At 48.6% G+C, this 12,081-nt stretch overlaps 1 protein-coding gene across 1 annotated transcript in view; it reads left to right on the top strand.

The window, feature by feature from the left end:
- The first annotated feature begins 663 nt into the window (after positions 1–663).
- Positions 664–12,081, top strand: part of NEBL (nebulette) — a 370,210-nt gene continuing 358,792 nt past the window's right edge. The window contains exons 1-2 of the mRNA XM_039233071.1: positions 664–821; positions 2,026–2,120. Of these exons, the coding sequence (XP_039089002.1) occupies positions 753–821; positions 2,026–2,120 (164 nt within the window). The 5' untranslated portion in view covers positions 664–752. The remainder of the gene's footprint in view (positions 822–2,025; positions 2,121–12,081) is intronic.

Raw genomic sequence — 12,081 nt, forward strand, 5'->3', positions numbered from 1 at the left:
CCGCGCGGGGCGTCGGTGCGCCGCCGCCCGCGGTCCCGGGGCTGGAGGAGGAGCGCGGGCTCGAGCCCTGCGGCCTGCGAGCGCGGTGACCCGGCGGGGGCAGAAGCCGGAGCAGGAAGGGCAGGGAGTGCGCGGGTTTGAGCCCCCCCCCTTCCCCCCCCTCCCCCGCGCTTCCCGCCGCCGCCGCCGCCCGCCTGGCCACCCCCGGCTGCGGCTGCAGCACCCGGCTCGCTCCCAGGCCTCGCAGCCGCAGCCCGCGGCTGCCTGCGGAGCTTTCCGGGTGTCGCCCTCCCCCTCCCCCCCGCTGCGCCCTCCCTCCCGGTGCCCGACGTGCTCGTTCCCTGCCACTTGGGTCCGGGCGCGCCGGTGGGTTTGGCCTGCGCGGCGGCGGCGAGGCGGGGGAGCGAGCGAGCGCGAGGGGCGGGAGCCAGTGTCTGTGAGTCACCGGTACCTGGAGTGCGCGCGACGCAGAGCGAGCGGCGCGGAGCCCGAGCCGGAGCCGAGCCCGGGCGCCCCTCCACCGCCCCGGCGCCAGGCCCCGCCGCGCGCCCACCCGCGCCCCGCCGCCCTGCCCGCGCGCCGCGCGGCCGGCTCGGCAGGGGTCCGGCGCCGACTCCCGACCCCGGCGCCCGGCCGCGCGCAGCCCTCCCGCCGGCCCGGAGGCGGTGCGGGGCTCGCCGGGGGATGTCACAGCGGCTCCTCGGAGCCCCCCAGCCGCTGCCGCACAGCCGCCGCCCCTGGGAACCGCGACAATGAACCCCCAGTGCGCCCGCTGCGGAAAAGTCGTGTATCCCACGGAGAAAGTCAACTGCCTGGATAAGGTGAGCGAGGGGGCGCCGGGCCAGCCCGGACCTGCCTGGCGCCGGGCTGCACCTGCTCCGAGAAGTTTTGGCATCTGCGATGCCAGGAGAGGCGCGGGGCTCTGTGTTTGGGTGTGTGTTGGCACCGGGCGAGGGCACGCAAAGGCGAACGGCCGCAGGACTGTCCAGAGAGCACGCTCGGCGATGGCGGTGTCGGAACCGAGAAGGGATTCGGTCGCGGTGCGGGGCTGCGCCGGCGTCGGCGGCGCTGCTGCGGAGGGCGCGCCCCGGGGGGTCCGAAGAGCCTGGGCTCGACCCCTCCCCACCTCCACCCCTGCCCCCCCCCGCCCCGCACCCCACCTCGCCCCCGCCCCCGCGCCTCCCGTGAGGGCGGTGAGATGGAGAGGCAAATAATAATTAATATGTCGCGCGGCGGCCGCTGCGGCATCGCTCGGAATAATCCCCGGCTCGGCGCGGCGAGCAGGATCCACGGGGGGTTAATCCACCCGGCTGGGGAATTCCAGAGGAAGTGGCTCCAGGCCCGGCCCCCGCAGCCCCGCTCCCTGCCCTTCCCGGGGCGTGGATGGAGTTGCACAGCCTGGGAGAGCGAGCCGGGCGCTGTCCTGAGTGACTGAGCGTTGGGACCAGCCGGAGGCTGTCCCTGTGCTGATACGAATGCGTCTCGAGGGCACCCCGTCCTCTCGTCAGCCCTCCCGGACGGGGTCCACCTTTCCTGCAATTTAGCAGAAGCTGGGCAGGGATGGGGGGGGGCGGGCAAGGGTACCTACATAGTCCTCCCTCCCCTCCCGCAACGGTTGCCCGGCTTCCCGTGGACACCTATTTATGGAGATCCAACAAACTCCGTGTTTAGGCACTTTGGGCTGGATTCTTTTTCCTTCTGAGGCTACTACACAGTTTCCATGTCTCCGTTATTAACCAGTTTAGGATTCCATTCTGGCTGCGGCTGGATTGAGCCCTGACAGTTCTTGGCGTCTGAGTCTGTATGTGGCGATGGGGATTCATTTAAAACTCAATTTTCATAGCTGCCTGCCTTATTTACGTAACTGAAAGGAGATAAACGCGTCTACTGTTACCTACAATCATTTTGTTGTAGTGTTTTCAACTAAGGGTGGGGACCGCGATGCACTAAAAATATCTCCTTTCTGTACCCATCCTGGAAAGCACTGGCATTGTGCTAAACTTTTAAATATTTATTTTTTTTCAGTATTGGCATAAAGGATGCTTCCATTGTGAGGTCTGTAAGATGGCTCTGAACATGAACAACTACAAAGGCTATGAAAAGAAGCCCTACTGTAATGCGTAAGTATTGTCAACACCGTGTGCCAGGTGTGATACAGCTCAGAACAGAAAAGTGAGTAGATCTGCCTGTTCTGAAATACCGACTCACTGTGTCACGCAGGTGTGGCAGTGGCCAATGACTTGTTTATGCCACACACTCTGGGGCGACGGACTTTGTTGAAGGTCGTTGCACTTGGGTGTTTCTTAATGTGCAGGGTCATTTGTGGGTGCCCTCCTGCAGTTTAGGTTCTAAGGTTCATGGTGTGGCCGAGTTGGGGATGTTTGTTAGAAGCTGCAGAACTCACACACCCGAGAAAGTGTGGGCTCCGAAGTGCATGTCAGATTTCCATTTTCATCATGTGATGTTGCCATATTGCAATTTTATATCTGAACCTAGTTGGTAGGGAAAGGAGTCTTGCTTCATCTTAGCTGGGACCGTTCCAGAGATTTTAGAGCTGAAACAGGCAAGCACAGAATTGAGACATGGGTGTTTCTGGCCGGTTAGTGGCCGGTCTGTTGGGGGAGATTAAAGAAGGCAACCTTTCTTTGGCAGGGCTTTCTGTAGGCGAGCTTTTAGCGCTTACTGCTAGCCATTAGCTAGCATTTACATAGTGCTTACTGTGTGCCAGGCCCTGGTATAAGCACTTAAGGCATACTGACTCATTTAATCTTTACAGACTCTGTGACTGGGGTGGGGGAGGGTTACTATTATTATCCCCATGTGACAGATGAAGAAATGGAGGCATTGAGAGGCTAATCCTCAGGAAGGGGTTCAGATCACTCCTAGATTCTGGAAATCGGCCATTGGTTCCAAAAGGCTACCTCGCTGCCCTGGGGCATGTGTCTCCCCACATCTTGAGCATCCTCCCACCCAGAAGTGTTTTCAACTGTGAGCTCTGGCCCTGATTGTTGAGCCACCTTCTTCCCTGTTGCCCTGTGGGGGCTGATCCGGCCTGCAGGTGTCACAGGACCCTTAGCCTTTTGGCTGGAATATTGCCAGACATCCATTTTCTCTCTAGAGTTTTCGAAATAGGTTGGGTCAGGCCTTCTGGAGATGGAGGGCCCATGGTTGCCTGACATTTCACTCGTGGGACTGTGTTTTCATAGACAGTAAATTTTTGGTAAACAAACGTAGTGTGCTCATACCTCTCCGGTGAAGAACTTTTTTTTGTTTTTGTTTTTTTTCCCTTTGTGTTTCTGTTGGTCCTAGCTATTGTTTATTGCTTATTGATTGACTAGAAAATTTTCAAGAAATCAAAACATGGAAGCACTGAACAGAATTCAGGACTTTTTTGGATAAGTGAAGTTCACAGATATTGCCCAAACTCATTGATGTTTTCAGCCCTCCTCTCCCATTGCCTCTTATGGGGATAACATGAAATAAAACATGAGACGCCAGCGTCATGGTCTCCTGCTTCTCTTAAAGAGAGGTATGGGCGACTGGTTAAACATCAAAGGCGGCCAGCAGTACCTAGATGGGAAAGGGTCTCCACAACCCATAAACGAGATAATTGTTCTTTCGTTTAAAGGAAAGTGAACCATTTTCCCATAACTACCCCAGCCCGTAGCCTGATTCGATTAGGCTTTATGGGCCACATCAAGATTCTTTATAGCTCCACATCCTAGAGTTAAACCCGGTGATAATAGTGCCTTCAGGTGGCCCTGATAGGTCTGGAGGAATTGGGAGCAGAAGAGGAAAGACAGGAGAGCAAGAAATTGAGGAGGGAACAATTACATTTCGTATGATGTGAGACGCCATAACATATATACATACGTAATTATGTGTGTGTGTACATGTAGACATACAGACAGATAAAGAATTGAGTTAAGGAGAAAAGAAATGGTAAAAACTAAAAGGACAGAAGGAAAGAGGTCCAGCTGAAGGAGAGAGACTTGGTTGCCCAGGACCACTTGAAAACTCAGTGCTTACTGCTCACTTTCAGTTCAGTCCAGTTAAAGAAGGTGCTCAGATTCTGCACCAAGTCCTGGATGGCTGGTTTGCAGTCTGACTTAATAGTGAACTAGTGCCTGGAACTGTTGAGATTTGGATCCCAAAACAAAGGGCCTCTAACTGTAGTTAGCAGGCCTCTTGCTCTGTTGTTTCATAGGATGGGGGAATCTTATTTTAAATACTTGAGGTATGTCTAAACCAAACGCTTACAGATTTTCTTTTTAAACTTTCTTATGTAATTCAAGTGCTTCGATGTTAGGTTTAAGTGGAATTTGGGGGGTGGCATCTCAGCTTTCTTAATAGTAAAGCTGGTGGTCTACTTTGTTGAGCAGAGAGACAGGGGAAGACAGAAATCTAGCTTTGGCGGGTGAATGATCCGAATTGATGGTGTCAGTGTGTTTAATTTAGCTTTAAGTTCATGTCACAGCTTGATCTGCCGTCTTCAGAAATGGAGCCTGGTGAAGTTGCCCATTCTGTCTGCTGTGAAGGCTCCAGGCCGGAAGGCCCCTGTTTTCAATTCTTACTCTTTCAAGGGCACAGGCTGCCTTGTAAACTCACTGGGCAGCCTGGATTACCCTCTGGGGATTTTGATGCCTCTGCTCTAATTCAGGTGGTGTGTGTCAATCAGCTGTTCCCAATGCACTTGGCCAGAAGGGTTGCCACAATTTCTCTGGGTCAATGGTGGAAAATTGGTTCTCTGAAGCATACTGTTATGGGAAAATGAAACATTCCGTACCCATGTAGAGCAATATTTTATCTGCACCTAGTTTGGTTCAGGAGTTGATATACATACATGTTTAAATGAAAATGGCTATTTTTCTCCCCTCAATTTGTTATTCTGAAAATGTTCACATACACAAAGTGATGGAAAGAATAATACAATGAACGTCTTTATATCTCCCACTGAAATTCTACTGTTATTAACATTTGGTCATGTTTGCCTCATATTTCTGTTCAGTTATGTGTACAGATGTATTATTGTCAGACCATTTGTCAGTTTCACGTGTCAAGTTAGTTTCATACATTGATATTTCATCCCTGAAAACTAGACGTTTCGTTCCATGTTCCAAGAATAAGGATATTTTCTTTTATTTTTTTAATGTTTATTTTTGAGAGAGAGAGAGAGAGTCGGAGTGTGAGCGGGAGAGGGACAGAGAGAGAGAGAGGGAGATGCAGAATCTGAAGCAGGTTCCAGGCTCTGGGACTGTCGGCACAGAGCCTGACACGGGGCTTGAACCCACAAACCGCGAGATCATGACCTGAGCCAAAGTCCAATGCTTAACAGACTGAGCCACCTTGGTACCCCCAGAATAAGGACATTTTCTTAAACAATCATAGAGCCGCTGTCACACCCAAGAAAATTAACCAAAATTTCATAATGTCTAAAGTCCTGTCTACATTCATCTTTCACCCATTGTCCTAAGAATGTCTTTGGTAGCTGCTTTTTTCTTTTTAAACCAGAATCCAATAAAGGTTCATACTTTGCATTTAGTTGTTGTGTAACCGACAACTTTTTTGATTAGTGGAGATTCAGTGTTCTTTAATTTCTTTTCTATTGATTTATATAATCTATCAGAGGTTTCATGAAGAGGACTTATGTAGCATTTCTTGTTAAAAAAAACATACATAATTACCAGCAACCTTTAAAATAAATACTAAGAATGTGTCTAAAAATTTGAAAGGGTAAACAGACATTTAAGATTATTTTTAGAAAACATAAAGGCTTTTTATGTTAATTGATACCTGGGGGCATTTTTTTTAATGGAATGAAGTAGTGAGTATTTTCTTCCCTTTAAATGTGTTGCTCGCGTATATTCTCATGTGTTTAGAGAAGAAAGAAGTTTTCTGTTTGATTTCATGCAAAGGAGAACATGTATAAAATATAATTTACATAATATTTAAATTTTGATCTTTTGATAGAATGATCAAAGTATGTTACCCACTAGATGGAAGATTGGGCTTCATACACATTTAGCTCCTAATGTAGGAGTGCATGCTCTTAAAACATTTACAACAAACTAGTCTACTTAAATATACGTCATGTTTTCATAGCCTTTATGTTTCATAAGCAGGCAATGGATTCTTTAGTGCATTCAGAATTTTTTTCATCATGAAATTTGCAAAGAAAAGAGGACCAGGCAATATTTTTATTGCTCAGAGATCTTGGGAAAACAACACTAGATGATTAAACAAAAAACATACCTCATTTTTGTTTTTGTTTTTTTTAATGATTTTTATTTACTTCTGAGAGAAAGAGAGAGAGAGAGAGGGAGAGAGAGAGAGAGACAGCGTGAGCAGGGGACAGGCAGAGAGAGAGGGAGACACAGAATCTGAAGCAGGCTCCAGGCTCTGAGCTAGCTGTCAGCACAGAGCCTGACGTGGGGCCCGAACCCACGAACCGCGAGATCATGACCTGAGCCTAAGTTGGATGCTTAAACGACTGAGCCACCCAGGTGCCCCAACATACCTCGTTTTTGTATGTGAATTTATATGCCAAATTAAACTACCCAACAAAGAATATAAACCCCAAGGCCATTTGACAAATAAATTATTTAACTTACGGATACAAGTCAAAATTGCACTTACTATGTGTTTGTAAAAATTATACATCGTTTCGTCAAATTTTCTGAGCAATATTACTGCTTAGAAATAGCAATTTCAATGACTGGCCAGTTAATGTACTGGCACTAAAGGTCTAGTTATTTTAGGTCAGGGGAGGGCCCAGTTAATGATGCAATAGTTTAGCAGGACCTTGTCAATAATTCCCCAAGTCATCACTTCTGCGGGAGTTTTTCGGGGGCTGAAGATTTGTCCTGATCTGCCCACATTTGATATGCCTTGTATCAAATATGCCTGTGTCAAATGTATCTTTAAAAATATTTTTTATGTTTATTTATTTTTGAGAGAGAGAGCGCGAGAGAACGAGAGAGTGAGCAGGGGAGGGGCAGAGAGTGAGGGAGACCCAGAAGCAGGCTCCAGGCTCTGAGCTGTCAGCACAGAGCCTGAGGTGGGGCTCAACCCCATGAACCGTGAGATCAGGACCTGAGCCCAAGTCAGGTGCTTAACCAGTTGAGCCACCCAGGCGCAACCCTCCCCACCCCACCCCTCAATGTATTTTTAAATATGGGGCTGAAAACACAAATATCTGTGTTCAATATGTTTAACAATTTTTCCAAATAAGAATCTCTTTCAGCAAATAGTTTCACTTAGAATAGTTTTGGGGGATGTTAAAAATAAGCCAGTAGGAGTGGTGCGTCGTTTGTACTTTGGCTCTGCCTGTGTTAGTGTTCGTCTTGTGAATATTTATTGACTATCTGTAGCCTGGGAGCTGAGCTAGGTGGTGCTCATTATGAGCCACCCAGAAGGGTCAGTGCCACTCAGCCAGCCTGTCTTGAGGGTGATTATCTAGGCCAGCGCTCCACTGGGCTCTCACTTACCATTTCTCTGCTGGTCAACCCTTGTTAAGGCCTTTACCGCGGGGTGTTCTGAGGACATGGAAGGAAATTCAATTTAAACCTGAGAGTTTTCTACCACGTATTTCCCTTATCTCTGTTTAGACCTCTCAAATCCAGTTCTGTAACCCTCCAAGGGCTTGAGTTATCTCCAGGGGACTTATGAAATTCTTGCGATTAAGTTGGCTTTAATTACTTAGGAACTTTTCACGAAAGGCACTGTGGTGTAATTGGAGTTTTGAAGCAAGACAGAACTGGATTTGAACCCTGGCTCCGTCGTGTTCCACCCAGCAAGTCCTTTGATCTCTAAGCGTCAGTTTCTTCTTCCGTAAAATGGGAAGGGTAACTCACCCCACTGGGATTGTGTGAGACTAAGGAGACAGTGCAGCATGCCTGGCATATAGTGGACCTCCTGTAGACAGTAGTGCTTTTATTTCCTCAGTGGAATTACGTTTTTGGAAGGACGAAGGAGGAAAAAGGGGGTAGAGGGAGAGGAGGAAGTATAGCAAAGAAATAATTAGTTATGCCTGTTAAAGGGTTTATACCAATGTTTTTCACACTGTGGGTTGTCATGTTAGAGGGTTGTCTCCAGAACTAAGAGAGAGAGAGAGAGAGAATATTGGAGTGCATCTAAGTAGTGAAGTGAGTATTGTTTTGGCAAACATTTAAAGAATTTTTTTTGAAGCTTCTCATATTTGAAAGAGAGAGAGACAGAGAGACACAGAGAGAGGGAGACACAGAGCAGGCTCCAGGCTCTGAGCTGTTAGCACCGAGCCCGATGCGGGGCTTGAACTCACAAACCACGAGATCGTGACCTGAACCCAAGTCGGACACTTAACTGACTGAGCCCCTCAGGCGCCCCTCATTCCCGCCCCCCCTAATTTTGTGTATACAGTGTGTACTGGATCATGATGTAAAAAATATTTCTACTGGAAATGGTGGTCAAGAAGGTTTGAGAAATACCTGTTCCATGTTCTTAGCGCCCCGCACGTCAAAGAGCACTGCGGGTTGACGGTGAGCACAGGACTGTGTGCGCTGAGTTCATGGACTCAGACAGCCATTGCTTCCACGCTGTTGGTGCCAGCCCCATCGTGCCCCGTGCCCCGTCACCCGTTGGGGGATCCGCTACGCCGGCAGAGCCGTCATCGTCCTGCGAAGGAGCCGTGTGTTGTCTGCCTGTGTGTCCTCTTCTCGCTTGGGGTGGCTCTGCGGACATCTGTCCTGCTCACTGTGTGGCCCCAGACCCTGGCGCTCAGCTCTCCATAAGGATTAGCTGCCTCAGTGAGTGTGAAGGCCAGGCTGTATCAGTGTGGTCCTGCCTTACCCCCCGGATCGGGAGGCCCCCCCAGCCTACTTTCTCTCCGGGGCAGGCAGGGGGGGGGGTGGTGTGAGAAGTGGGTTTGGGAGCAGGCTTTGGGGAGCCTGAATGGTGGTGTGGTGGCCAGGTGGCACAAAGTGTGAATGCCAAGGGCTGAAGTCTGCCCACTGAGGCTCGCCATTGTCAGGCCACAGTGAAAACGGTAGCTTACTCACTGCTTACAGGCTCGGTTTCAAAGCATGTCTTCCTAAAAGATTCCTTATTGATGTTCATTTGTTTTCTTCTGGGTTTAATTATGATCTGTGAAATAAGATGATAATTTCTACTTAACAGGAACATTATAGAAGTTAAATGGGGGAAATATCTGTAAGCCTTAGCACATCAAATGACACCCATTTCATGCACAAATGTCAGTCCCCTCTCTTGTTTGTTTGTTTATTTATATTTATTTTATTAAAAAATTGTCTTGGGGCACCTGAGTGGCTCAGTCGGTTAAGTGTCCGACTTCGGCTTAGGTTATGAGCTCACGGTTTGTGGGTTCGATCCCCACATCGGACTCTGTGCTGACAGCTCAGAGCCTGGAGCCTGTTTCAGATTCTGTGTCTCCCTTGCCCTCTGCCCCTCCCCTGATTGCACTCTGTCTCTCTCTAAAAAAGTGAAAAAAACTTTTTTTAACATTTATTTATTTTTGAGAGACAGAGCATGAGTGGAGGAGGGGCAGAGACAGAGGCAGAGACAGAATCCGAAGCAGGCTCCAGGCTCTGAGCTGTCAGCACAGAGCCTGACGAGGGGCTCGAACCCACGAACTGCAAGATCGTGACCTGACCTGCAGTTGGCTGCTTAACCGACTGAGCCACCCAGGAGCCCCTGTCCCCTCTGTTACTTATAATAAACAGAAAGTTGTCTCCCTATTTCCCCCTTAAAGAGAGGAGAAAATGTCACATTGTTAAAAGTAACCATGTCTGTGTGTGGTTATTGTGGTCTGTGGGAGTTCTAGTTAGCCTCAGTTGTAACACACCTTGCCTGACTTTAGTTACATACTGCGTAGAAAAAGATGCAACCTTTAGCTCCTTGACATAGACCTGATGCAGGAGGATGACGAGCGTTTTGCTTTTGTTTTTGTATTTTTGGTAAAATTGGAGGATCGAAAGTGAAGGGTGGAGACGTTTTATTTGAACTGAACAAAAAGCTTCCAGTGCATATGCAAACGGATCTGATTCTCAGTTACCTTATTGAACCGTGGGTGGTATCTCACGAAAGTTAGCATCTCTCCAAATCACCGCAGGAGACCATGTTTACACATCAGGTACTGAGTTCTGCCACACTTAAAAGTGTTTGTGAAAGGCGCCTTCCTTGTGTGGGCTCTTTATGATGATGTATTTATTATGGAATGACGCCAGATAAGAGAAGATTTGGAGACGATGCCCGTATCTCCTAAATCACAGTGAAACGCAAGGTTAATGCAAGATATAGATGTGTGCGCTTAAAGGGGTATTGATTATGTGTCAAGGGCCTGTGTAAGGGTGCATTTCGGTATGTCTTCTTTAAACGTTTTCAGAGGAGCGCTTTACAAAGGCACAGTGCTTCCTGGGGATGTCAGGAGTGTGAGAGAGAACAGACATACTCCCCCAAGACACCCTCCTTCTCCAGAGCCTCGGGCCCCTCCAAGCTCCATCCCTGGAGGAATAGAAAGTTGAATTTCTTTTCCTTTCTGTTTCTCTTCTCCTCCAGTTAGTGTTATGAGGAAGCCTTAGGCTTTTTAGCAGTGTGAGAAAGTGGGATCTAGAATAATATTTATGAGCTGAGGACCCAGAACATTTCACAGGCTTAGTAAAAGCATGATTATTGATTCTGAAGTTCTGCTAGTGAATAAAACATTCTGCAGCCTTTCTTGCGGAGCCTAGATGTGGGGCAGAGGCGTAAGCTGAAAACAGGAAGTTGTGAGAAGGACCAGGTTTGAACAGCAAGGATTATTTATTCCGGTGCTGGAAGCCCATGATTAATTTTATCTGTAGTCGGCTGTGCAGTTTTCTTTGTGGAGTCTTTGAGGGCGTGGCGCTGCGTTCAACTACTGTTTCCTTTTCCCCATTCTCTGTTGACTCCTTCCCATTGAGTCCTAGGAGCAGCCAGAAGAAAACTAGTTCGACGTGTGTATTTTTGAATAGCATCAGATCGATCGGTGGACTGGTGGTCTCTTAGACTTCTGCTTCGGCTCCACGGTCTAAAAAGCCACTTAGACAAAAATCCTTGATTAGATCCCCTGGTGCGCATTATCCATCAAAGGCAGGTGCAAGTCAGTCACAGAAAGCGTGGGGAAATGGGGCGGCTGTGCGCGGCCGAGGGCCGGAGGTCTGGGATGTGGAGTCAGACGATTGCTGTCCAGTATTGAATTTGGTCTTTACATGTGACTTCGTTATCTGTAATTGATCAAGAGCACGGACTCCACCAAATCAGGCAACATGACGAGCACCAGGAGCAGCGCGGTCAGCACACACGTCAGTACAGAGACAGTGGACGGACTGACGGATTTTTGATGATCTGGATGTCGGTGCCATCCGCTCCTGGCTGCTCTTCCCCCGATCCAGCTGGGTGCCAGAGCCAGAAGCAGCTCTGTCATCTTCTGCACCTGTCCCCGCTTCGTCCCATCACTGTGTTCATTCCCTGTGTCCTTGCCTGTGCTCAGGCTGTCTTATCATATCTGGCCACTGACTTGACCGTTGTCCCCTAACTGGTCTCTTTCTTCCAGTCTTTCTCTTTTTGAAAGCTTTTCCTGCCACCGCACTTCTCTTTTGAAATCGTGGCTCTGGGCATATTACTCCCTTGCACAGACACCTCTGATGGGTCGCCGTTGCCTACAGAAGAAGATAAATTAGGTTTCTGACAGGCACCCGGGGGGCTTTTTACCATCTACCTTCCCCTGCTCACTTCCGTCTCCCTTTCTCTTCTCCAGTCATAATGGGTGGCTCGCCCATTGCCTTCGTCAAGTTTCTTCAGCTAAGTCTCACTATCCTCATCTGTAAAATGGGTATGATATTAGCCTAGGCTTAAGGACTCATTGGAATATCAAAATAATACGTTGAGCACAGTTTCAGCACACAGTAAGGAGTTAATAAAAAATAAAATTTTTATCGTTAATAAATTTGACCCATGATTTGACCCTTTACTCACGCTGTTCTTATGCCTTCCTGCTCTCCCCTCTTTTAAAGTTACTTTCATCTGGGGCACCTGGGTGGCTCAGTTGGTTAAGCGCCCAACTTCGGC

This window comes from Hyaena hyaena, unplaced genomic scaffold, assembly GCF_003009895.1.
Source record: "Hyaena hyaena isolate Hyena2069 unplaced genomic scaffold, ASM300989v1 scaffold_72, whole genome shotgun sequence".
NCBI classification, from domain to species: domain Eukaryota; kingdom Metazoa; phylum Chordata; class Mammalia; order Carnivora; family Hyaenidae; genus Hyaena; species Hyaena hyaena.